We start from the raw sequence: 22,848 nt of genomic DNA on the forward strand, positions 1-22,848 counted from the left end.
ATGAACTGGCCCGCCTTATGGTAGTTTTGGAAAAGGGCAAACAAAGGTAATTCAGTGAATAGCTTACATTGAAACAGTAGGAAAAGAAAGTACTATTTTCTTTTGTATTTTTATGAACAGTTCCTTTGCTGACCCCTTTGGCCTCACTGTCTTGCTTCTGATTTTACCATGAAGCATCAGGATGATGATCCTTTTTTTTTTTAATGCTTTGCCACATACATTTACAAATACTTGTATCTTCGTGAAATAAGTTGTTACTGGAAAGATGGTTTATATGTTCTGTAGTTTCAGTGTGTTAAGCACATAGCTATTTCTTTTTTTTTTTTTTAATTTATTTATTTGCCAGTGATAGAGGGAGAGAAAGCGAGCAAGCACAGGCAGACAGAGAGGCAGGCAGAGGCAGAGGGAGAAGCAGGCTCCCTGCCGAGCAAGGAGCCCGATGTGGGACTCGATCCCAGGACACCGGGATCATGACCTGGGCCGAAGGCAGCAGCTTAACCAACTGAGCCACCCAGGCGTCCCGAGCACATAGCTATTTCATATGCTTTTACACTTAAGTTTATATGCACTTATAGGGTGATGATCATCTAACCAGATTTATATTTGCTATAAGAATATATGAATGCTGGCAGCTATTACTGTACTCATCTTTACCTGACATTTCCTGAAAAGATGGCCTCTCAATTGATAACAGTATTTTGAGGCATAATCACTACATATTTACTTTTTAATTATTTAATAATTTAACAATTTAATAATTTAAATTAATTTTATAAAATTATTCAATAATTTAATAATTTAATTCTATAAAATTTATTTAATTTTAATTAAATAATTAAATCAATTAATTAAAATAATTAAATAATTAAATAATTAAAAGATAATTAAAAATTATTTAATTTTTCTGGTTGATAAATTATTCCCTTTTTAATAATAAAATCTGTGTTTTTTTTAAAAATTTTTAAAATTTATTTATTTTCAGAAAAACAGTATTCATTATTTTTTCACCACATCCAGTGCTCCATGCAATCTGTGCCCTCTATAATCCCCACTACTTGGTACCCCAACCTCCCACCCCCCCGCCACTTCAAACCCCTCAGATTGTTTTTCAGAGTCCATAGTCTCTCGTGATTCACCTCCCCTTCCAATTTACCCCAATTCCCTTCTCCTCTCTAACACCCCTTGTCCTCCATGATATTTGTTATGCTCCACAAATAAGTGAAACCATATGGTAACTGACTCTCTCTGCTTGACTTATTTCACCTCAGCATAATCTCTTCCAGTCCCGTCCATGTTGCTACAAAAGTTGGGTATTCATCCTTTCTGATGGAGGCATAATACTCCATAGTGTATATGGACCACATCTTCCTTATCCATTCGTCCGTTGAAGGGCATCTTGGTTCTTTCCATAGTTTGGCGACCGTGGCCATTGCTGCTATAAACATTGGGGTACAGATGGCCCTTCTTTTCACGACATCTGTATCCTCGGGGTAAATACCCAGGAGTGCAATTGCAGGGTCATAGGGAAGCTCTATTTTTAATTTCTTGAGGAATCTCCACACTGTTCTCCAAAGAGGCTGCATTCCCACCAACAGTGTAAGAGGGTTCCCCTTTCTCCACATCCTCTCCAACACATGTTGTTTCCTGTTTTGTTAATTTTGGCCATTCTAACTGGTGTAAGGTGATATCTCAATGTGGTTTTAATTTGAATCTCCCTGAGGGCTAATGATGATGAACATTTTTTCATGTGTCTGATAGCCATTTGTATGTCTTGATTGGAGAAGTGTCTGTTCATATCTTCTGCCCATTTTTTGATATGTTTGCCTGTTTAGTGTGTGTTGAGTTGAGGAGTTCATTATAGATCCTGGATATCAACCTTATGTCTGTACTGTCATTTGCAAATATCTTCTCCCATTCCGTGGGTTGCCTCTTTGTTTTTTTTACTGTTTTCTTTGCTGTGCAGAAGCTTTTGATTTTGATGAAGTCCCAAAAATTTATTTTAGCTTTTGTTTCCTTTGCCTTTGGAGACATATCTTGAAAGAAGTTGCTGACATACCAGAATCTAGCCCACCTCCCAAGTTAATGCTTGTACCTGCTCTGTATCATTGTGGCTGGCTTGTTCTTGGGGCACCATTAGGGCATCTCTCATGGCCCTGATTGTTTTGTTCTTTTTAGGTGACCAGAAATTTGAGATCCACTATAAGAACAAATTCTCTGTAACTTTATTTTATTGGCATTCTTTTTTATTTTTCTTTATTATTATGTTTTTAAGATTTTATTTATTTGAGAGAGAGAGGGAGAGTAAGAGGGAGTACACTCCCCGCTGAGGGAGAGTCTGACTCAGGGCTCAGTCCCAGGACTCTGAGATCATGACCTGAGCCAAAGGCAGATGCTTAACTGACTGAGCCACCCAGGCACCTCAGTCTTAACTTTTTTCTTCCAAGGACCATCAGTCTTTTTCTGCAACATAAAAATCCACTGTTCTATGTATCACAAAATTGAATCTCTCAGCATTCTGATTGTTCCCTTTCAGACCATTCCTGGCTTCTTCATATGAGTGTGTTTAAATGAAGAGATGAATATACATCTTTAAAATATACTTTCAGCAGGGAGCCTGCTTCCTCCTCTCTCTCTGCCTGCCTCTCTGCCTACTTGTGATCTCTGTCAAGTAAATAAATAAAATCTTTTTAAAAAATGCTTTTCCGGGGCGCCTGGGTGGCTCAGTGGGTTGGGCCGCTGCCTTCGGCTCGGGTCATGGTCTCAGGGTGCCGGGATTGAGTCCCACATCGGGCTCTCTGCTCAGCGGGGAGCCTGCTTCCCTCTGTCTCTCTCTGCCTGCCTCTCTGCCTGCTTGTGATTTCTCTCTGTCAAATAAATAAATAAATAAAATCTTAAAAAAAATGCTTTTCCATGAATATGAATTCACTGCACACATTTATACCTTCATTCATGCATCAAGCAGATACTAACAGTGTATTATGTGCTGGAAAGTACCCTGCACTCGAGGAGCCTATAATGTAGCAGGGAGATGTGAAGAGCCAAGTCAGAGAATGTGGTGAATGCTCTGATGGCAGCTTCTCCAGTGTATTGTAACTGGAGGTCTTTTGATCTGTGATGTAGCTTGTTATGCTTTTTGTTTTTGTTTATCCCATTTCTGTTTGGAATGTAGGTGTGCTTTTTCAGTTTTTGAAGTTGAGGACCTAGGTCTTTCTTCACTTTTGGAAAGCACTCACTCATTATTTCCTCAAATAGTGCCTCTCCCCCATTCTCTTCATTTTGCCTCTCTGGGAGTAAAGCTCACTGTCTTCTGCCATGCTTTGTCTGTGTGCTGAGCTGTGATTTCTTCAGCATTCTCTTTGTGTTCACTAACCCTCTCCTTAGCCAGGTCTAGTTCTGCTATCGTGATCATAATTTCAATGTCTCCATGTTTTTATTTCATGATTTTTAAAAATAATTTCCTTTGTCTTCGCATAATGTTTTTTGATTTTTTTCTTTATCTCTGTGAACCTGTAATTTGTTTCTTTCCTTTAGCTTTAGCCTCTTGTTTAATGCTCTGACTTTAAATTTTTTTCCTTGCTCTTGGCCTCTGGGAATTTTTTTCTTCTTGCTTTTGATCTCGGCTGTGTACTAAAAGTTATTTTGCTGGGGTGCCTGGGTGGCTCAGTTGGTTAAGCAGCTGCCTTCATCTCAGGTCATGATGTCAGGGTCCTGGGATTGAGCCCCACATCGTGCTCCTTGCTCAGTGGAGAGTTTGCTTCTCTCTCTCCCTCTGCCTGCTGGTCTGCCTACTTATACTCTGTATCTCTATGTCAAATAAATAAAAAACCTTTAAAAATTATTTTGCTGTATTTTCCCAGGATTTGTATGTGATTGGAGATGGGAATAGGGTTTTGTATTTTTTTAGTGTAGCTCAGAAGTTCCAGTTTCCCCAGTGTACTGTGAATTGTGTGTATATGTGTAAAAACAGTTCTGTTACCTAAAACTCTGGTTGAGAAAATTCTTCACATTTTACAGTAAATATGGTTGATACATCTCCTTCCAATAAGTGGAGGTATGCATATACCATTAATTAATTATTCACTTCACAGGTGGCCATTTTTACTGCATCTAAATAGGTTGAGATTCTACTAAGGATTTGTTTAATTTAACATACTTCATGATTATTCTGTACAAGGCGTAGTTCTTCTAAGGACTCTACAAACATTAACTCAGTGGATTCGTTTGATCCTCATCCAAGTACCATTAGGCATTATCATTGTCATCCATTGTCACCCTCATCTTCTAGGTGAGGCACAGAACAGCTGGATGAGTTGCCTAGGGTTCCCCCGTTGGCGGTTGGCGAGTATCAGAATTGGTATTCACACCCAACCTCCACACTTACGCTCTTCATTTACTTGCCTTTTGCATGCTGCTCTGCCAGCCACTGGTCTTTATCTCTCCAAACCACATGTCCCTCCTGATGAAACTCGCCTAGCTTCGCTTGCTCTGTGTCTTCAGTCTCCCAGCACTCAGTGAGTCTATACTGAGCTCGAGTCAGTGTTTTTCTGTTTGCTTCCTTATGTCTTTATCTTCTCTCTTCATTGATCTGTTCATTTTTTGAACAGATCCATATTAAGCACCTGTTTCATGGCACTTGCCATCAGATGGTGGGCATAAGTGCTGTGTAACACAGAGACGCCCTCACTGCTGCCCGAATCTCCCAGGGCTTATGCTTCTGTAAGCCACGCCTCGGCTGTAGTCCAGGTCCTGGTCGGCTCTCCTGCTGCAGCAACCCACATGTTGGTCTCTGTACTTCGGCCTCCCTCTTCCTGCTCTGCATACTGCTGCCTGGGAAAATAGGCAGTTGCCCAGTTTGGTGTGGTAAGTGCCATGGTCTAGAGAAGCACCCCTACCTAGTCTTGTGGTGACAGGGAGGCTTCTCTGGAAGAAGAGATGTCAGAGATGAGTCTTGAAAAGTAAGAGCTGGTTGAAGATTGAGGAGAAGAGTGTTCAGTACAGTATGGAGCAAAAATTCATAGAGAAGAGAAGAATGGTACATTCGTGGTACTGAGAAAAACTCATTGTGCTGGAGCTTGACGTATCAGGTGGGGGAGCAGTGAGATGAGGTGGGAATAGCCACAGTGGGGCTAAGGAAACTGAAACCGTGAGGAGTAGAGCTCTATTTTAGTAACGTAACTGTGGTTTGGTGAAGGGGATGGGGGAGGAGAGCACTCAGAAAGCTAATGCTACGCTCCGTGTGATGACGGCCTAAACCAGGGAGGTGCCATCAGGGAGGAGAAGTGAGCAGATCACAGGAGATGGACAGGAGGCGGGACTGATAACAGTGCTGGTGGCTGATGGATTGTGGTGGTCTTGGGGAGGTGAGGTCTCGTCAAGACATTCACTTTGATGGAGGAAGGGCAGCAGGTTAATCAGAAAGATGGGGAAATTGGATGGTTAATTTGATGGTGAACATGCAAGTGTGGGTGGATCACCTGAAGATGTCCAGAATTCATTTGTGTCTCAGTCTTTAGAGAGAAATCTATTGAAGCAAGAGCTAGAAAGAGAGAAATTTTGAAGTTGGGTAGCATATAGATGGTAAAGAAGGCCCTAGGAAGAAATAAAATTGTCAGAATGAATTGTGAGAAGAAAAAGGGGGAACAGGAAACTGAGGAAGGGGAGGCACCATTTGGAGTCACTGTCTCAGAGACATTCCTTATCACAGCAGCAAGCACCTCAGGTGGCTTCTGGTGCTTGCTGTGTTTGAGAATATTTTATCTTTCTTCCATGCCACTTTTGCTCAGGCCATGAAATAGTGCGCCTTTTGTTCAGTCTTCCTAATGCTGAGTTTGTGTGTTTTTTTGTGTTTGCTTATAAAGAACTCAATTTACCACATTTCAAAGTGTCTTTTCTTAAATAGCAGGAGACTGCTGTCAGATTCAGGGTATTTGGGTGATATGTGAATAACTAGTAGTGGTTGCATTACAAGAAAGTCTTAATGTCTTTTACCCTGGGGCATTGTTTTTGAATTAGGCTTGGGCCAATTGAGGCATAATGCTTAAGTATTATCAGCCGTGTGATTAGCTCTTCTAAGCTGAGTCACACTGTGAAAAACATGCTTAAGTGATTCGTACTGTACCCCAAGATTCATTGATGGCTATTCCCTGAGAACAGAGGTCTTCTCTTTAAATACACTGTGTGACCTAGGATTCTGCTGAACTTGGATGAGCCTCTACTTATTGGAATAGTTCTTTTCATCACTCATTGAGAATCACTGTCCTCCTTTCTTGGCCTCAGTGGCCCTCCCATAGCCAGTGTACCCATAGCAGTTGTTATCGCGGATGTAACTAATAGACACAGAAACTAAACAGAGTCTTCCAATAAGTGCACTTTCATAACTTTGAAAAAATTCCATTAAGCTCAAGATAATACTGAGAGTTTTTCTGAGAAAAATTTAAACTTTGAGCTCTTCACTTTAAAAAATTATTATGAAAAACAAAAATATGGGGGCACTGTTTTAGATTTAAAGGGGCTTAACAACCAAATGTAATGTGTAAACCTTAATGGAACCTGCTTGATAGAATTAGCTGCTATAAACTATGTTGAGACAACTGGGACATTCGAATAGTGTGTATGTATTAGTTGAAAAGTTAAGTATAGACTTATGGTTAATTTTATTAGACATAAAAATGGGACGGTGGTTTTATAGGAGAATCCTTTTTCTTAGAAAATGCATACAGAAATATTCAGTGGTAAGGTACATAATGTGTTCAACTTACTTTCTTTTTTAAAAGTTTTTTTTTTTTAAAGATTTTATTTATTTAGGGACGCCTGGGTGGCTCAGTTGGTTGGACGACTGCCTTCGGCTCAGGTCATGATCCCAGAGTCCCGGGATCGAGTCCCGCATCGGGCTCCCAGCTGCATGGGGAGTCTGCTTCTCCCTCTGACCTTCTCCTCGCTCATGCTCTCTCTCACTGTCTCTCTCTCAAATAAATAAATAAAATAAAATAAAAAAGATTTTATTTATTTATTTGACAGAGAGAGATCACAAGTAGGCAGAGAGGCAGGCAGAGAGAGAGAGGGGAGAAAGCAGGCTCCCTGCTGAGCAGAGAGCCCGATGCGGAACTCGATCCCAGGACCCTGAGATCATGACCTGAGCCGAAGGCAGCGGCTTAACCCACTGAGCCACCCAGGCGCCCAAAAGTTTTTTTTTATTTTTTAATTTTTTAGAAAGATTTATTTATTTTGAGAGAAAGAGAGAGAGACTGACTGCTGACTGTGGAGCCCAGCAAAGGGCTTAATCTCACCTCTCATGAGAGCTTGTCCTGAGCTGAAACCAAGAGTCTGATGTTTAACTGATTGAATCACCCAGGGATCCCTGCAACTAACTTTCAAATGGTTCTGCCAGAAAAAGAAAAATAACAAGAGAAAAAAAAAACGTGTGTGTGTGTGTGTGCGCGCGCGTGTGTGTGTATCAGAAAGCAAATGTGGCAAATTTTATATTAGTTAATGCATCTAGTTGAAATATATAGGGTATCATATTATTCTTCAACCTCTGTGGAAATGAAAAAATTTTCAAAATAAAAAGTTTTGGGAAATAAAAGACTATGCTGTTGTCAGATATAAGATAAAGCTCGGATTGCAGTAAACAATGAAAAAACAGTAAGCAATAACAATTTTAAGGCTAAGTGGGTAAGTTATCTAATGAGTTGCTTCCTAGATGCTCATATATTTTAAAATCTTATTCTAAATTTTTTATATTTTAGGATTATGTAGACATTGGTTGATGTTTATGCTCAGAATAGAGAGTTCTGTTTTTAAAATGTGGTTATTGCTGACCAGTAGTGATATTCCTCACCTATCACATTAGTAGAATATCTAAAATAAAGTTGTGACTAGCTGTAGATTTTCTCTGTGTTGTATTTTAGGAGAATTTTCTTCCTTTGTTTAGGTTTTTGCAAGTTGTGCTATCAAATATCTGTACTTTCAGTGTTCTCAAATGAGAAAGAGTGGCTCACTCTTTCTGATTAACCTTTTTTCTCTGATGTATTTAAGAATATTCTTCAGCCTGGCATACGCATTTCTGGGAGGTGTATGCAAGACTTTCCAGAGGATGCACAAGTGTGGGTGGGCTTAAGGGCATCCATCTTCAGATTTTCCCCTTCCATGTACACTGGAGCCTGGGACTGCTCACCTGCACCTCCTCTCCCAGCAGCTCTTCCCTCCTCGGAAGAAGGAGGACACATCCGTTTACTTAACTCTGCTGCCATTCCTAGGAAATAAACGTCTCAGGCCATCGGGGGGACAAGTGGAATTACTGATTTGGGGAAATATTTTAATAAGTAATCACATTACTTCGTTATAATACCTAGGCCATTTAACTTTTTCTGTCTTATACGAACTATATTTCTGAGGCCTCAGAGCTAGGCTATATTGCCCTGTGATTGCATATTTTTGAACTCATAGTATAGATAGCTTCATGAAAGTGATTTCATCTCTTCTGCTCCCAATTACTGTTCTTTAGTCAAGAGCTTTTGAGGGAGAAACCTTTGAGAGCAGAGCAAAGTAAGTTTCAAGTGAGAAATTTTTTTTAAGATAACATATTTAAAGATAAGCTAATTTTTCAGCTATTCTCAGTTCTCGGTTGCTATGATGGTCATAACGATGGAATAATGCATATTTGAACAGCTGAAGCAGTACTTGTTAGTGAAGCTGATTGTTTTAAATGTGACTAGAATATTTTCTGGGACTACACAGTGTTTCAGGGTATATCAGGTAAAATGTAAGGATAAAAATATTTTGTAGTTTCTTTCAGATAAAATGTGTACCATTCAACAAAGTTAATGCCTCTTTATTGAATTTTATCATGAAATATTCTAGTTATATTTAATTTTCAAAATATTTTGTATTTTCTATTTTCTACCTCCTATTAATAAAAAATGAAATTATATTCTTGCTGCCAGGCTAATTTGTTTTTAGCAGTACAGTAATTGCAGTAGGTTTTAGTAATCTCACCTTGATATTTTCTCCACATCCTCTCTTTTGTGGTGGAAAGGAATTCATAGACTACATCAGTCTTTAGAACGTAACAAAAGCATGCAGTTGGGTGACTGGCACAAGTCTGAATCCTACTTAATACCTATTTCAGATCCTACTCCCTTTCTGAATCCAAAGTCTGATTTTGCTTTATCCAAACCGCACAAATCTTCATTTGTACTTTTTTTCCCCTGGGTATATATTTAGCATTAATTTTTTCTAGCATTGAAGGAATTTAATCTGATATAATTGAGTTTGTTAAATTATAAATTTGATAATATACTGTATATTATATCAAGTATTCAAGAATTGCTTCGATGTTTGTTACTGTGAATACTCTGTTTTTTTTCTATAGGCCTGTATAAAGTATTTATAAATTCTCTCATTCATATGCCTATTAGGGACTCCATTCTTTTTTTTTTTTTTTTTAAAGATTTTATTTATTTATTTGACAGAGAGATTACAAGTAGGCAGAGAGGCAGGCAGAGAGAGAGAGGAGGAAGCAGGCTCCCTGCTGAGCAGAGAGCCCGATGCGGGACTCGATCCCAGGACCCTGAGATCATGACCTGAGCCAAAGGCAGCGGCTTAACCCACTGAGCCACCCAGGCGTAGGGACTCCATTCTTTCACCCCATCCTCCATTCTCTTCTTCCATGAATGGGTTGTAATGGGTAGATATGTAAAAGAGAAAAAGAGAAATTAGCATCTGTTTATCTGATGTGGCATTTAAAAAATTCTACTACATGATTGTTACCTGTAGTCCTGTGTTTATATCCCCATAATAGAGTATGAATTCCTTACTGGTTGGGATGATTTCCGCCCCCCCCCCCAGGCTAGAACTTTAATTGGGGAAAGGAGGGAAATACAGAGAGGACCCACAAAGGAAGGAAATACCTGGAAACCATGAGGCCCCCAGACGTGATAGGGGAGTGCAAGTGGAATGGACCTTCAGCTTTGGAGGCAGTACTAGGACTGAGGGCATGTGGAGCAGGGGGTTCTGGGAACTCCTGGGGAGCCAAGCTGCATTCTAGCACCAGGTACAAGGGTCCTGAGAATGGATGATATTTTAGTCATCAACAGAAATCCCTTGTAACATACAGCTGTCCAGCTTTGAATGAAGATATACTCAACCTTTTGTAAATGGTAATTGTAATTCTACTCAAATATTTGAATTTTCATTTTAAGAGTATGTTAAAAAAAAAAGTATGCAGTGGCATTTGGAAAAATCTGGGAAAGATTTTCTTTCTTTCTTTTTTTTTTTAATTCATGTTTTTTAAAAAAAGATTTTATTTATTTATTTCACAGACAGAGATCACAAATAGGCAGAGAGGCAGGCAGAGAGAGAGGGAAAAGCAGGCTCCCTGCTGAGCAGAGAGCCCAGTACGGGACTCGATCCCAGGACCCCGGGATCATGACCTGAGCCGAAGGCAGAGGCTTTAACCCACTGAGCCACCCAGGTGCCCCTGGGAAAGATTTTCTTGTGTAGACTTCTTCCCAGCACATCTGTTAGAGTTTCTGTAGCTGTGGGATTTTCAGTATGTCTGCTCTAAAACTGGTAAGGCCCCCAGTCCTCCGACAACTACAGTGGTTTGAAAGCTAAATTGTTTCAATAAGTATATAATGCATGCTTTATTAGAAACATTGTGGTGTAGAGCAATGATAAGAGAGTGGTAGCTTCAAGAATGTTCTTGTATGTGGCAGATAAGTGAGAAGAAGGCTCCAGGTAGAAAACTGTACCGATGTCTGAGGGCACAGTTTGCTGCTGAGCTGTTATCAGTAGGCCAGGCTAGGACTGGCATTCTAGAGATAATGTAGAAAAGATCTACTAAGTTCTCACACAGTATGCTCTCTTGGGTAACTTTAGTAACCAAGGAAGACCAGTCCTTCTGAAAGACTCAAATAAACGTATAGTAGAGGTTAGAGCAAACCAGATAGCTTGTCCAGGGTATTGGGCAAAATTTGAAGGAGCATTTAAGAATGTTTAAGAGCTGATGAGCCAAGACTTCATCATCAGGGTCCTCAGAACAGTGGCACTGACAGAGAAAAGCCATGAGTGATTGTTGATACAGGCAGGCAGGGTAATGGCTACTTTCCTTTCATATTTTCTGCTGCTTTAGGGACATGTCATTGTAATGGTCTTAAGAACTTGAAGGTCTTCATTGGAATGTCATCAGTGGTGGGGGAGAGTACATGTGTACTGTAATCAAGCCACAACCTCTGTATTCTGTCTCACCTAAGGCTTTCTATCCTGCATTTCATGTGGCATTGTAATATAGACTGAAAATACTCCGGGGAAGTCCAACTTTGATGTAGAGTTTTTTTTTGTTGTTGTTGTTAAGATTTTATTTACTTGAAAGAGAGAGGATAAGGGAGAGCACACGGAGCAAGGGTTAGAGGGAGAAGCAGGCTCCCTGCTGAGCAGAGGGCCTGATGTGGGGCTTGATCCCAGGACCTTGGGATCATGACCTGAGCCGAAGGCAGACAAGTGCTCCTGATGTAGAGTTTTTATGAAAGTTGAAAAGGTTTGCCTGACCAACACCATCTTGCCCTACTTCATTTGTTTTTTTTTTTAATGAAGGCCAGGCCCTCCATAATCAGGCCTTTCACCTCAGACACCCCAAAGGAATCAGTTCTTCATGAGATGCTTGGAATATGCTGTGAGTTCATCATCTGTTGTTTCAGCTGCCAGATGAAATGATCTTTGGAGAAAAAAACCTTTACCAGAAAATATGTATGTTTTAAAATCTTGAAGAATGTTTCTTTCAGTGAGAGTTTTAAACCCAGAGCATAAGATACTTGAAAAGAGGAAGTTGAGATAAGGAATAGATGACAGTAGTTGAGAGACAAAAGGAAGAAATAGAATAATAACTCAAAAAATTTGTTATATTTTAGAGTATACAAAAAATCCAGTAGATTGTGACTAAAACGATGAGTATCTCAAAATTGCAGAATTAGTTTATCATGCAGAATTAATATATTATCCAGCAGTCTTTTATGTTTTTCTCATGGTTTGTCATAGAAAAATGTTGAAAACCTTACCTATGATATTTAGGATGTGTTTACCCAAACTTTAGTCTGCTGAAGAGGACATGGAAAATAGAAGAAAACTTGAATGATTCTAGGTTCCAGAATCTTCTCTTGTAGCTTTAGTTTCTTATAAAACTGATAGGCCCTTTTCTAAAAGATTCATTTATTAGAGAGAGAGAGAGAGAGTGCACATGAGTGGGGAAGGGGCAGAGGGAGAGAGGGAGAGAGCATCCTCAAGCAGACTCCCCACGGAGGTGGACCTCAGTGCATGGGTCACTCTCAAGACCCCTGAGATCATGACCTGAGCCAAAATCAAGAGTTGGCCGGTTAACCAACCGAACCACCCAGGCACCCCTATAGGTCGTTCTTATAGCAGAGGTTCTCCTTTTTACATGATACTCAGATCATCATTCTTTTTTATTTTATTTTTTAAAAGATTTTATTTATTTATCTGACAGAGAGAAATCACAAGTAGATGGAGAGGCAGGCAGAGAGAGGGAGAGGGAACAGGCTCGCTGCTGAGCAGAGAGCCTGATGCGGGACTCGATCCCAGGACCCTGAGATCATGACCTGAGCCGAAGGCAGCGGCTTAACCCACTGAGCCACCCAGGCACCCTCATCATTCTTTTTAAAAAAGATTTTATTTATTTATTTATTTGGGGAGAGAGGGACAGAGCACAAGCAGAGGGTAGAAGGAGAAGCGGACTCCCTGCTGAGCAGGGAGCCCAATACAGGACTCAATTTCAGGACCCTAGGATCCTGACCTCAGCCTAAGGCAGATGTTTAATCAACTGATCACCCAGGCACCTCTCACGTTTTTATTCTTATAGTGAGGAGTGGAAAGAGGCCCTAAAATGCAGCATAGAATTCTATATGTGTGCAGTCCATCCTGAGAAAGAGTTTTCATAATCTGGTTAAATGCTAATGGAGCCACAGTTCTGCCAACTAACTGATACTTCTTGGGAAAATTGGTGTCCATGGTGTGCCTTGTTCATGCCATCGCTGTGCTGCTGCTGCCAGTATTGTGTCAAACTGCTCGCCCTCTTTTTAATTTGCTCTTAAAACCCAGTGTTCCAGTAGACCCCTCAGGCCAAAGGATGATGAGCCTGACAGTAACAAGGATTCATTTATCAGCAGATTGAAGCAAATCAGTTGCCTTGGGAGGTGGCTGGAGAACTCTTTGTTCCTGGGAGTGTTGAGGAGAAACAGCCAGAGCTGCAGTATTATACAAGGATTCAGGTTCTGTGTTAGGTTGGAATAGATGACTTTTGTCTCTGTTCATTCTGAGAATCACTGATTTTGATTTTTTTTAAGCATCCTCAGCCATACTTGAGTCTTAATAATTAGTTTGAGGTTCTGTGTTAATTTTAAAAATATACAGGCTAACAAAAGAGGGTTTAATGATGTAAACAGATAGTCCAAGGAGGATGCTTTAAGCTCTAAGTAACAGAACAACCAACCCAACCTGGCTTAAACAATGAAAACTTCACTAGCTCATATAAAAGAAGGTCATGTGCTCTGCACAACATCCTAGTGAAGCTTGAGCCAACAAGAAGACATCACAAGCCCTCTGAACACATGGCAGGAAGGAGGGAAAGGCACAGGCACAGGATGTATAGAAGAAGGATGCAGAGTCTATTCTTGAAGAAATACTCATTTCCCTTCAGAATGAAGAGAATTCCCAAGTAAGCTATTAAGGAGTAAGCTGCTAAGGACCTGGGTTGGATAAAATGCTATAATAAAAGAATGAAAAAAATAATAAAATGGCAGAATGAGGTGAAAAGGGAAGAATATAAAGCCAAGGAGTCACATGAGAACCAGTTTGCAGAACAAATACATTAGAAGTAGCTAGGAACAGAGTAGTCATATCTGGAAAATGAACTTACTGACAGGGCACAAGCTTGAGACAGCTCCAGTGAGTGCAGAAGAAAAGGAAAGAAAGGCTGAAGCAGGTAAAAATGATAGGTGTAGGATTGGATTTCCTGGATATGGAGCTGAGCTAGAAGGAGTTCTTTTTTGTTGTTCACGTTCCTCTTGGCATCATGTATTTGGTTGCAGAGATTTGACTACTTTAGATATCACTCATTTGGAAATATGTAAACACGGACAAATTGGTGAAAATGAATGTTCATGTTCTTCCTAGAAGAATACCAATGAGATGAAAGTTATATTTATAGCCTGAGAGACCAGGAAAATTCCCCTTTGAAGCAATTTGTTTCCTGGCATTGATACTGAAACTCCCCTCCCCTACCATGTGATGATTTCCTGTGCTCTGCTGGAACTGGTCTTTTGCTAAATGTAAGTACTGATCTGCTGATCTTAGAGCAAGCACTTTGCTGCTTTTCCTACCACCAGAAACCACTGTGTAGGACAGGTTTTATGGAGAAAAAATTCTTTGTGTGCATATGTCCAATATTTGTGGTTAATCATTTACCTTTCCTACATTTTAAAAAATCTCTTAAGTAAGTCTGGGTGATAGGTTAGCAGGAAAGAAGAGCAAACAGATCTACTAACATTTACTGTCATTGACTAGGAAAGTGAACTTTCATTCTTTGCCAGCAAGTATAGGCTTTAGAATCTTTACATTGCAAATTGCTGTGGGGAGTAGACCGTAGAGCAGAAATGGTTTGCTGGAATGGACTTGTCATGAATTATTCATTCACTATCTAGTTCCTTGGAAATCAGCTGGAGGAAGTAGTTAGTCCAATTTGATCACAGCAGTGGTATGCCAAGGGCTCCAGCAAGCCTTTACAAGTCCAGCTGCGCAGATGTGCGTCTGCTGGCTGCTGTAAGGGTGGCAGCTGCCGTGCAGAGGAACCCAGGAACATGCTGCTGGGGAGAGCTGCACCGAGGACTCCCTGATGCATCTTGCTGGAAAATGAAGCTTCAGGTAGGAGATGTGCCCTATCAGCAGTGGCCGGATTTCTCATTGATTTTAGGGATGCATTAGGCCTTATGGAGTAAATACAGAGAGAACCAGAATTGTTCAAGGATGCCTCACTGTTGAGGTTCTCAACCAGAGAAGCTTAGGGGTTTAATTCCATTTTCAAGGGTGTGCTTTGTAACAAAACTGTTCCTTGAAATTGTGAAAAGTATTCTTAAGCCAAATGAGCATTTAAGTGTATAAATTATAGCAGATTTCTTTTAATGGTATTCTCCTGCTAGTGTAAAAAGTACCTTTTTTTTTTTTTTGATGTGATACTGCCCATATAAATTTAAATCAGGGAATTATGGCTTTGGAAAGATTCTGAAAGAGAAAACTTAGTTTTTAATTGGAATGAGCACAGCTGCAGGCTCCCTTGCATTTTCCTGAGGAAGTTTTGTTTTCAGAAGGCTCCTTGCTTGGTTCTTTCACTGGAGCATTTATTCTGGGAAGATTTATTTTAGCTTCTTGCAGGATAGAAAATGCATAAAGACGGAACAGTAACAATGGCTCTTCGTTCTGTTTGTTGGTAATACCGTGTGTGTGTGTGTGTGTGTGTGTGTGTATCTAAACCAGACATGTAATTTCATTTGTCAGGGACATTCTAATGTTGCCATTTGCATGTCTGTCTGATTTTGTATGGATGCTATCTATCTCCGTTAACTTTGCTAAGACTATGAGATGCTCTTGACCTATAAGGGACAAAGATAGTGGAGATGAAAGGAATCAGAGCCTCGTGGCATCTGGGCCAAACTGGATGTATGTATTTCACCATGAAATACCACTTACAGTTTTGAAACTCTTTAGTGAACAGACATCACTCTGAGCTCTGAGACAATCAGGAAAGAAGAACAGTCTCCTTCTGCACCATTTTCTCAAGCTCTACAATAGTAGGAATCTTTATTTTTATTTATTTATTATTTTTTTAAAGATTTTACCTATTTATCTTAGAGAGCATGAGCAGGGGGAAGAGCAGAGGGAGAGGAGATAAACTCTAGCAGACTCCTAGCCAAGCACAAAGCCTGATGCAGGAGCTTGAATTCCCCGACTCTGAAGTCATGACCAGAGCCAAAACCAAGAGTCAGACACCCATCCAGCAGAGCCACCTAGGCTCCCCAAGAGTAGGAATTTTTGTTTTGTTCTTTCATCATTCGCAAGGACTTAGAGTGGTACCTGACACATAGTTGGTGGTCAATGAATGTGTTCCCTGAATGAATACATTCTATATTAAAGAAATTGAACTCTCTTTCTATAACGGTTACTTATGCAGCACTGTGGGAAGTATTTTCAGTGCTATAGTTTCTATAATAACTTTTATAGCTAATGTATTCTGATTTGTATTGATAAAGATTTTTCAGCTAACCTCAAGGGTCTATGAATTTATTGGATATATAGAGTTTTTAAATAACAGAAATTAAAAATCTGCTTTACTGTTTGTATAATTAAGTTTTTAAAATATGAATAAGGAATACAAAGACATTGAATTTTTTCAGCATAATTATTTCATGTTCAAAAAATAAAAATGAAAATTAATGGAAAACTCATTTGAAAAAGTTTGTATTCATCAATACATTACTAGGAAGATTATCACTCTACTCATGCAGTTACATTTAACATTTAAAAAAATATTAATTAGTCTATGTCAGAAGGGTTTTTGGAACTATAAACCCATTTATTCATATCTTCAGGGCTGATTTGAAAACTGTAGTATGTGTGGTGCTGAGTAGAACTAAATAGGGCAACATATTTTCTCCCTAGATATATCACATTTGGGAGCTCAGACTAACCAAAGGGGTTCTCTTTGTTAACTTCTCTGACCCACCCCCTTCCATACAAGCCCTCTTTATAAAGGGCAAAACTGAAGTCCAGAGAGTACAGATGAATGGCCAAGAAAAAATGGTTACTGTTATGGTCTCATGCTTTCTAGTTTCTTGTTACTTCATTATTGTGTTAAAGCTAAAAAAAGTGAAGTGGATAGTCACATTACTGTAAATTTGAACTGTTTTACTGAAGACAGCTATTGATGCATTTTGTATAACTTTAAATAAATTGCGTAGTCCATGTGTTGAAATACAATTTTATAAGCTCCCCCCACTAAATTTTTGTGATACAATTGTTTTTTTCCTGGGTTATAATTGTAATGACTCAAGTTGTGCTCTATATTTTATTTCAGATTTGAACTTCTTATAAAGTATGTGCCATTTTTGTTATTCCTTAAAACTATCTGAGTTTTGCTTTTATTTTTGAGATAGGTGTAGATTACTTCGTAATATTTCTTTTTGCCAATTATATTAGACTGCTTGGGCAGCTGTAACAAAATAGTACAAGTTTGGAGACAGAGATGTCTCTTTCTCTTCCTCTTCTCATAAGGCCACCAGACCTGTTGGGTGAGGGCCACTTATGACCAATTTAACTCTATGTACCTCTTTAAGCCCCATCTCCAAATACAGTCACTTTGGGTGTTAGGGCTTCAACATAGGAACTTTGGTGGCGGCAAGTTCAATCCAGAGCTTTGACCAAGGCGATTATTATTTTTTTAAAATTTTTTTATTTACTTATTTGACAGACAGAGATCCCAAGTAGGCAGAGAGGCAGGCAGAGAGAGAGGAAGGGAAGTAGGCTCCCTGCTGAGCAGAGAGCCCGATGTGGGGCTCAATCCCAGGACCCTGGGATCATGACCGGAGCCGAAGGCAGAGGCCCCAATCCACTGAGCCACCCAGGCGCCCCGAAGGTGATTATTTTTTAAAGCAAGATTTCTAGTAAGTTTTTTGTTTGTCTATCCTATTTGTAGTTCACTCGCCTTCTTTAAGCTGTAGGTTTATGTCTTTCTATGAACTTGGGAGCATTTCAGCAAATTTTTGTTCAAGTATTTTTCAGCACTGTATTCGTTCTCCTTTTTAGACTTCAGTGATAGGACTGTTAAACCATTTGGTTTTGCTTCACAGGTCCCTGAGATTTTTTCCATATTTTTTAAATCTTTTTTTTTTTCTCTCTGTTGTGTAAGATTGAATACTTTTTCTGTCATTGATTTTTTTTTCTTCTTTTATTTCTTTACTTTTGAGTCCATTTTATGTTTTAAGAATTATGAATGGTCATTTGAGCTGCAGTCTTTGCCAGATAGTTTCAACACCTCTGTCATCTTACTATTAGTGTAATTTTGTTATTGGTGTCCCTGGCTTTATTTTTAACCTGTTTGTATTTATATATGTAAAGTATTTTTCTTGTATGTAGCATGTAGTTGTATCTTGCTTTTATCTCCAAATCGAAAACCCCTGTGTTTTAGTTATAGTGTTTAATTCATGTATACCGTAAACACACAGATACATACATACATACATACATACAAATTGGTTCTGGTACTGATTCCAGTACGAGGAGAGGGGCTTCCTACATAGCACCAGGCAATTATCAGAACACCAGCAGAGTGTCTGAGAATTCAGCTCAATTCTGATACTGTCTACTTGGTGATAGCATCTGATCTAGAGATTATGATGAGTTCAGTTCTTCCAGACTTCCCCCCTTACCTCCACCATTCCCTTCTGATGCCAGTCACAAACCTGGGCTGTTACCTTGTGCTTCTGACCAACTGGCTGCAGATTGGAGGTTCTCATGACCCCTTCTTTGGACTTCAGATACCAGTCACAAGTGTAGGTTGTTACCTGTACTTTTGCCCTACCAGCTATAAATCAGGGGTTCTCACAATGCCTGCCCTACTTGGGTTTGATTAATCTGCTACAAATCTCAGAGAAATGTTTAACTTAGTAGATCACCAGTTTATTGTAAAAAGATACAATTTAGGGACAACCTGATAGTTGGAAATGTTGCATAAGGGCAGGGTATAGGGAAAGGGCATAGAGCCCCCATGTCCTCTGCAGGAGCACCACTTTACCTACATCCCTGCATGTTCACCAACCCCAAAGCCTTTCAAACTCTGTCCTTTGGATTTTTATGGAGGCTTCATTACATAAGGTATGATTGGTTGATTAAATCATTAGCCATTGGCAATTGATAGCCTTCACCCCCTTTACTGTAAAAGTTCCAACTCTGTAATCACATGGCCCCCCATCCTTAAGTCATTCATTAACGTAACCAACGACACCCTTACCACTCTCAGCTTAGGAAATTCCAAGGGTTTTGGGAACTGTGAGCGGCAAACTATGGATGAAAACCAAATATATATGAGAAATAGATTTTGGTCATCTGAATGACCAAATATACATTTCTTATAAATCATAAAATCGCACATACAAAGTTGTAAAAAAATGTTACAGAGACTCTCATGTACCCTTATCTACTGTCACCCAATGGTAACATCTTACAGAGCTCTAGTGAAATGTCACAATCAGGATGCTGACATTGATATAGTCAAGATCTAGAATATTTCCATCACCACAAGGATCCTTCAGTTGCCCTTTATAGCCATATTTACTTCCCTCCGTAACCACTGACAACCGTTAATCTATTCTTTTTTCTGTAGTTTTGTCAACTAAAGAATGTTATATAAATGGAATCATATTTGTGAACCTTTGAGAGTGGCTTTTTAAATTATGTATAATTCTCTTGAGATTTCCTGCCTACTGCTGAATGGTGTTCCATGGTATCAATATAGCAGAGCGTTCAAGTATTCACCTCTTGAAAGACTTTGTTTGAACGAAGTTGCTGTAAACACCAATGTACAAGGCTTTTTTTTTTTTTTTTAATATTTTATTTGAGAGAGAGCCTACATGGGCAGGGAGAGGGGCAGAGGGGGAGGGAGAGGGGCAGGCAGAGTTCAATGGATAGCCTGATTCCCGGGCTCAATCCCATGACCCCGAGATCACGATTAGAGCCGAAATCAAGTGTCAAATGCCAACCAACTGAGCCACCCAGGCGTCCTCCAGGTACAAGTTTTTATATGAACATATGTTTTCACTTCTCTGGGATAAATGCCCAGAAGAACAATGGCTATTTCATGTGGTATTTGCATGTTTAATTTTTAGAGAAACTTCCAGTGTTTTTCCACAGTAAATATGTTTATATTCCTGCAAGCAATATACACATGATCCAGATTCTCTGTATCCTCTGCCAGAATTTGGTGATGTTACTATTTTCTATTTTAGTCATTCTGATAGATGTGTAGTGGTATCGCATTATGGTTTAATTTCTATTTCCCTAATGGCTAATGATGTTGAACGTGTTTTCCTATGATTATTTGCCATCTGCATATCTTCTTATTCGAATGTCTTTACATGTCTTTTGCCCAGTTTCTAATCAAATTTTTTGTGCTGTTGAATTTTCAGAATTTATATATATTCTAGATACTAGTCTTTAGTTGGATATGTTGTTTTCAGATATTTTCTCTCTGTCTGTAGCTTTTATTTTCATCCTCTTAATGGAGAAAAAGTTTTAAATTTTAGTTTGATTTACCATTTTTTTTCTTTTCTGCATCAGTCATATTTTAATTAATTAATTAATTAATTAATTAATTTTAAAAGATTTTATTTATTTATTTGACAAACAGATCCCAGGTAGGCAGAGAAGCAGGCATAGAGAGAGAAGGGAGAAAGCAGTCTCCCTGCTAAGCAGAGAGCCCAATGTGGGGCTTGATCCCAGGACCCTGAGATCATGACCTGAGCTGAAGGCAGAGGCTTTAACCCACTGAGCCACCCAGGTGCCCCTGCGTCAGTCATATTTTAGACATCAAGTATAAGAACTCTTTACCTAATTCTAAAGATTTGTTTTTGTTTTTTTCTAGAAGTTTTACCGGTTTTTGTCTTGTTTTGTTGCTTATTGTCTGATGACGCCAGCACCATTTCCTGAAAATTCTTTCTCCAAAGTCAGTTTGGACCATTGTGTGGATCTGTTTCTGAATTCTCAGTCTTGTTCCATTGATCAGTGTGTCTGTTTCCTCTGCCAACACCACACAGTTTTACTTACTGTAGCTATTTCATAGGTCTTGAAATCATATAGACTTCTTATTCCCACCTTAATCTTCTTTTATGCAGTTGTTTTAGGTATTCTAATTCTATTACCTCTCCATATAAATTTTAGAATAGTTTCTCTGTATCTACAAAGTAGTTGCTGGGGTTTTGATAGAAATTGAATTAAAACTGTGTATCAGTTTGGGGAAGAGCTGACAACTTTCCTATATTGAGTCTTCTAATCCATAAGCACAGTATATCTCTGTTCATTTAGATCTTCTGTATTTCTTTCATCAGTGTTTTAGTTTTAGCATTCGAGTCTTGTTAGATTTGCACTGTAATAATAATAATTTTCATGTCCTTTTGTTGATTGATATATAGACAAATGCAGTTAAGTTTTTTGTGTTTATTTTGTGCCTTTTACTTTGCTGAACTTACTTATTTTAGGAGCTTTTGTTGATTAACCAAGGAGATGAAAGATACCTACCCTGAAAATTGTAAAACACTGCTGAAAGAAATCAAAGCGGATATAGGTAAATGTAAAGGCATCCTATGTTCGTGTATTAGAAGACTGTTTTTTTAATTTTTATTTTTTAAAGATTTTTATTTATTTATTTGACAGAGAGAGAGAGAGCTAGAGATCACAAATAGATAGAGAGGCAGGCAGAGAGAGAGGGGGAAATAGGCTCCTGGCTGAGCAGAGAGCCCGATGCAGGGCTGGATCCCAGGACCTGACCTGAGCTGAAGACAGGCTTAACCCACTGAGCCACCCAGGTGCCCCTGGAAAATTTACTATTGTTAAAAGGTCAGTAGTAACCAAAGTAAAACATCCATCCTAAAATTCATATGGATTGGCAAGGATTTATTGACACTAGAAGCACAGGCAGCAACATAAAAATAAATACACCGGACTATATCAACATTAAAAACAGCAAAATGATATTATGAAAAAAGGACAGGGTTAGAAGCCTCATACTTCCTGGTTTCAGAAGCTACAGTAATCAAAACAGCATGGTATTGGCATAAATATAGACATTTAGAGGAGAAGGGAGTTGGGGGAAATTGGAAGGGGGCGTGAACCAACCATGAGAGACTATGGACTCTGAAAAACAGTTTGAGAGGTTTGAAGAGGTGGGGGGTGGGAGGTTGGGGGAACCAAGTGGTGGATATTAGAGAGGGCATGGATTGCATGGAGCACTGGGTGTGGTACAAAAATAATGAATACTGTTATGCTGGAAATAAATAAAAAATAAATTAATTAATTTTAAAAAAAGATAGACATTTAGACCAGTGATATAGAGTAGGAAGCCTAGAAATAAACCCTCACATAGATCTCAAATAATTTTCGAGTGCTAAATGATTTAGGAGTGCTAAGAGGATCAGTAGGGAAAGGGTAGTCTTTTCAACAAATGGTGCTGGGAAAAACTAAATACCCACATGCTAAAGAATGAAGTGGGTTTCTTATACTGCATACAAAAGTTAACTCAAAATATGTCAAAGTCCTAACTAAACATGAACTATGTAAAACTCTTGGAAGAAGAAAATACAGGAGGAAAATCTTCATGACATTGGATTGGCAAGGATTTATTGACACTAGAAGCACAGGCAGCAACAAAAATAAATACACTGGACTATATCAACATTAAAAACTGCATCAACAGGGGCGCCTGGGTGGCTCAGCGGGTTAAAGCCTCTGCCTTCGGCTCAGGTCATGATCCCAGGGTCCTGGGATCAAGCCCCGCATCAGGCTCTCTGCTCAGCAGGGAGCCTGCTTCCTCCTCTCTCTCTGCCTGCCTCTCTGCCTACTTGTGATCTCTGCCTGTCAAATAAATAAATAAAATCTTAAAAAAAAAAAAAACTGCATCAACAGAATGAAAAGACAGTCTTTGGACTGGAGAAAGCATTTGCAAATCGTATATCTGATGAGGGGTTAATATTCAAAATATATATAGAACTCCCTACAACTCAACAACAGCAAATAACT

General features: G+C 39.2%; 1 protein-coding gene across 9 annotated transcripts in view; it reads left to right on the forward strand.

Annotated features, from left to right (window-relative positions):
* The window catches only part of MARCHF8 (membrane associated ring-CH-type finger 8), a 129,003-nt gene that overhangs the window by 67,962 nt on the left and 38,193 nt on the right, over positions 1 to 22,848 (forward strand). Inside the window, exon 1 of one of the 9 annotated variants that reach the window (XM_082718827.1) lies at positions 4,393 to 4,860. The exons of 5 other annotated variants lie outside the window; for them this stretch is intronic. Coding sequence is in view for 2 of the 4 variants with exons in the window: in XM_082718819.1 (XP_082574945.1) it covers positions 14,767 to 14,931 (165 nt within the window). In the remaining 2 variants the exon portion in view is untranslated. Of the gene's footprint in view, positions 1 to 4,392; positions 4,861 to 14,552; positions 14,932 to 22,848 lie in introns of those variants that run through there. 3 more of the 9 variants (XM_082718823.1, XM_082718819.1, XM_082718824.1) reach the window with 3 other exon arrangements.

This window comes from Mustela nivalis (assembly GCF_964662115.1).
Source record: "Mustela nivalis genome assembly, chromosome: 2".
NCBI lineage: Eukaryota > Metazoa > Chordata > Mammalia > Carnivora > Mustelidae > Mustela > Mustela nivalis.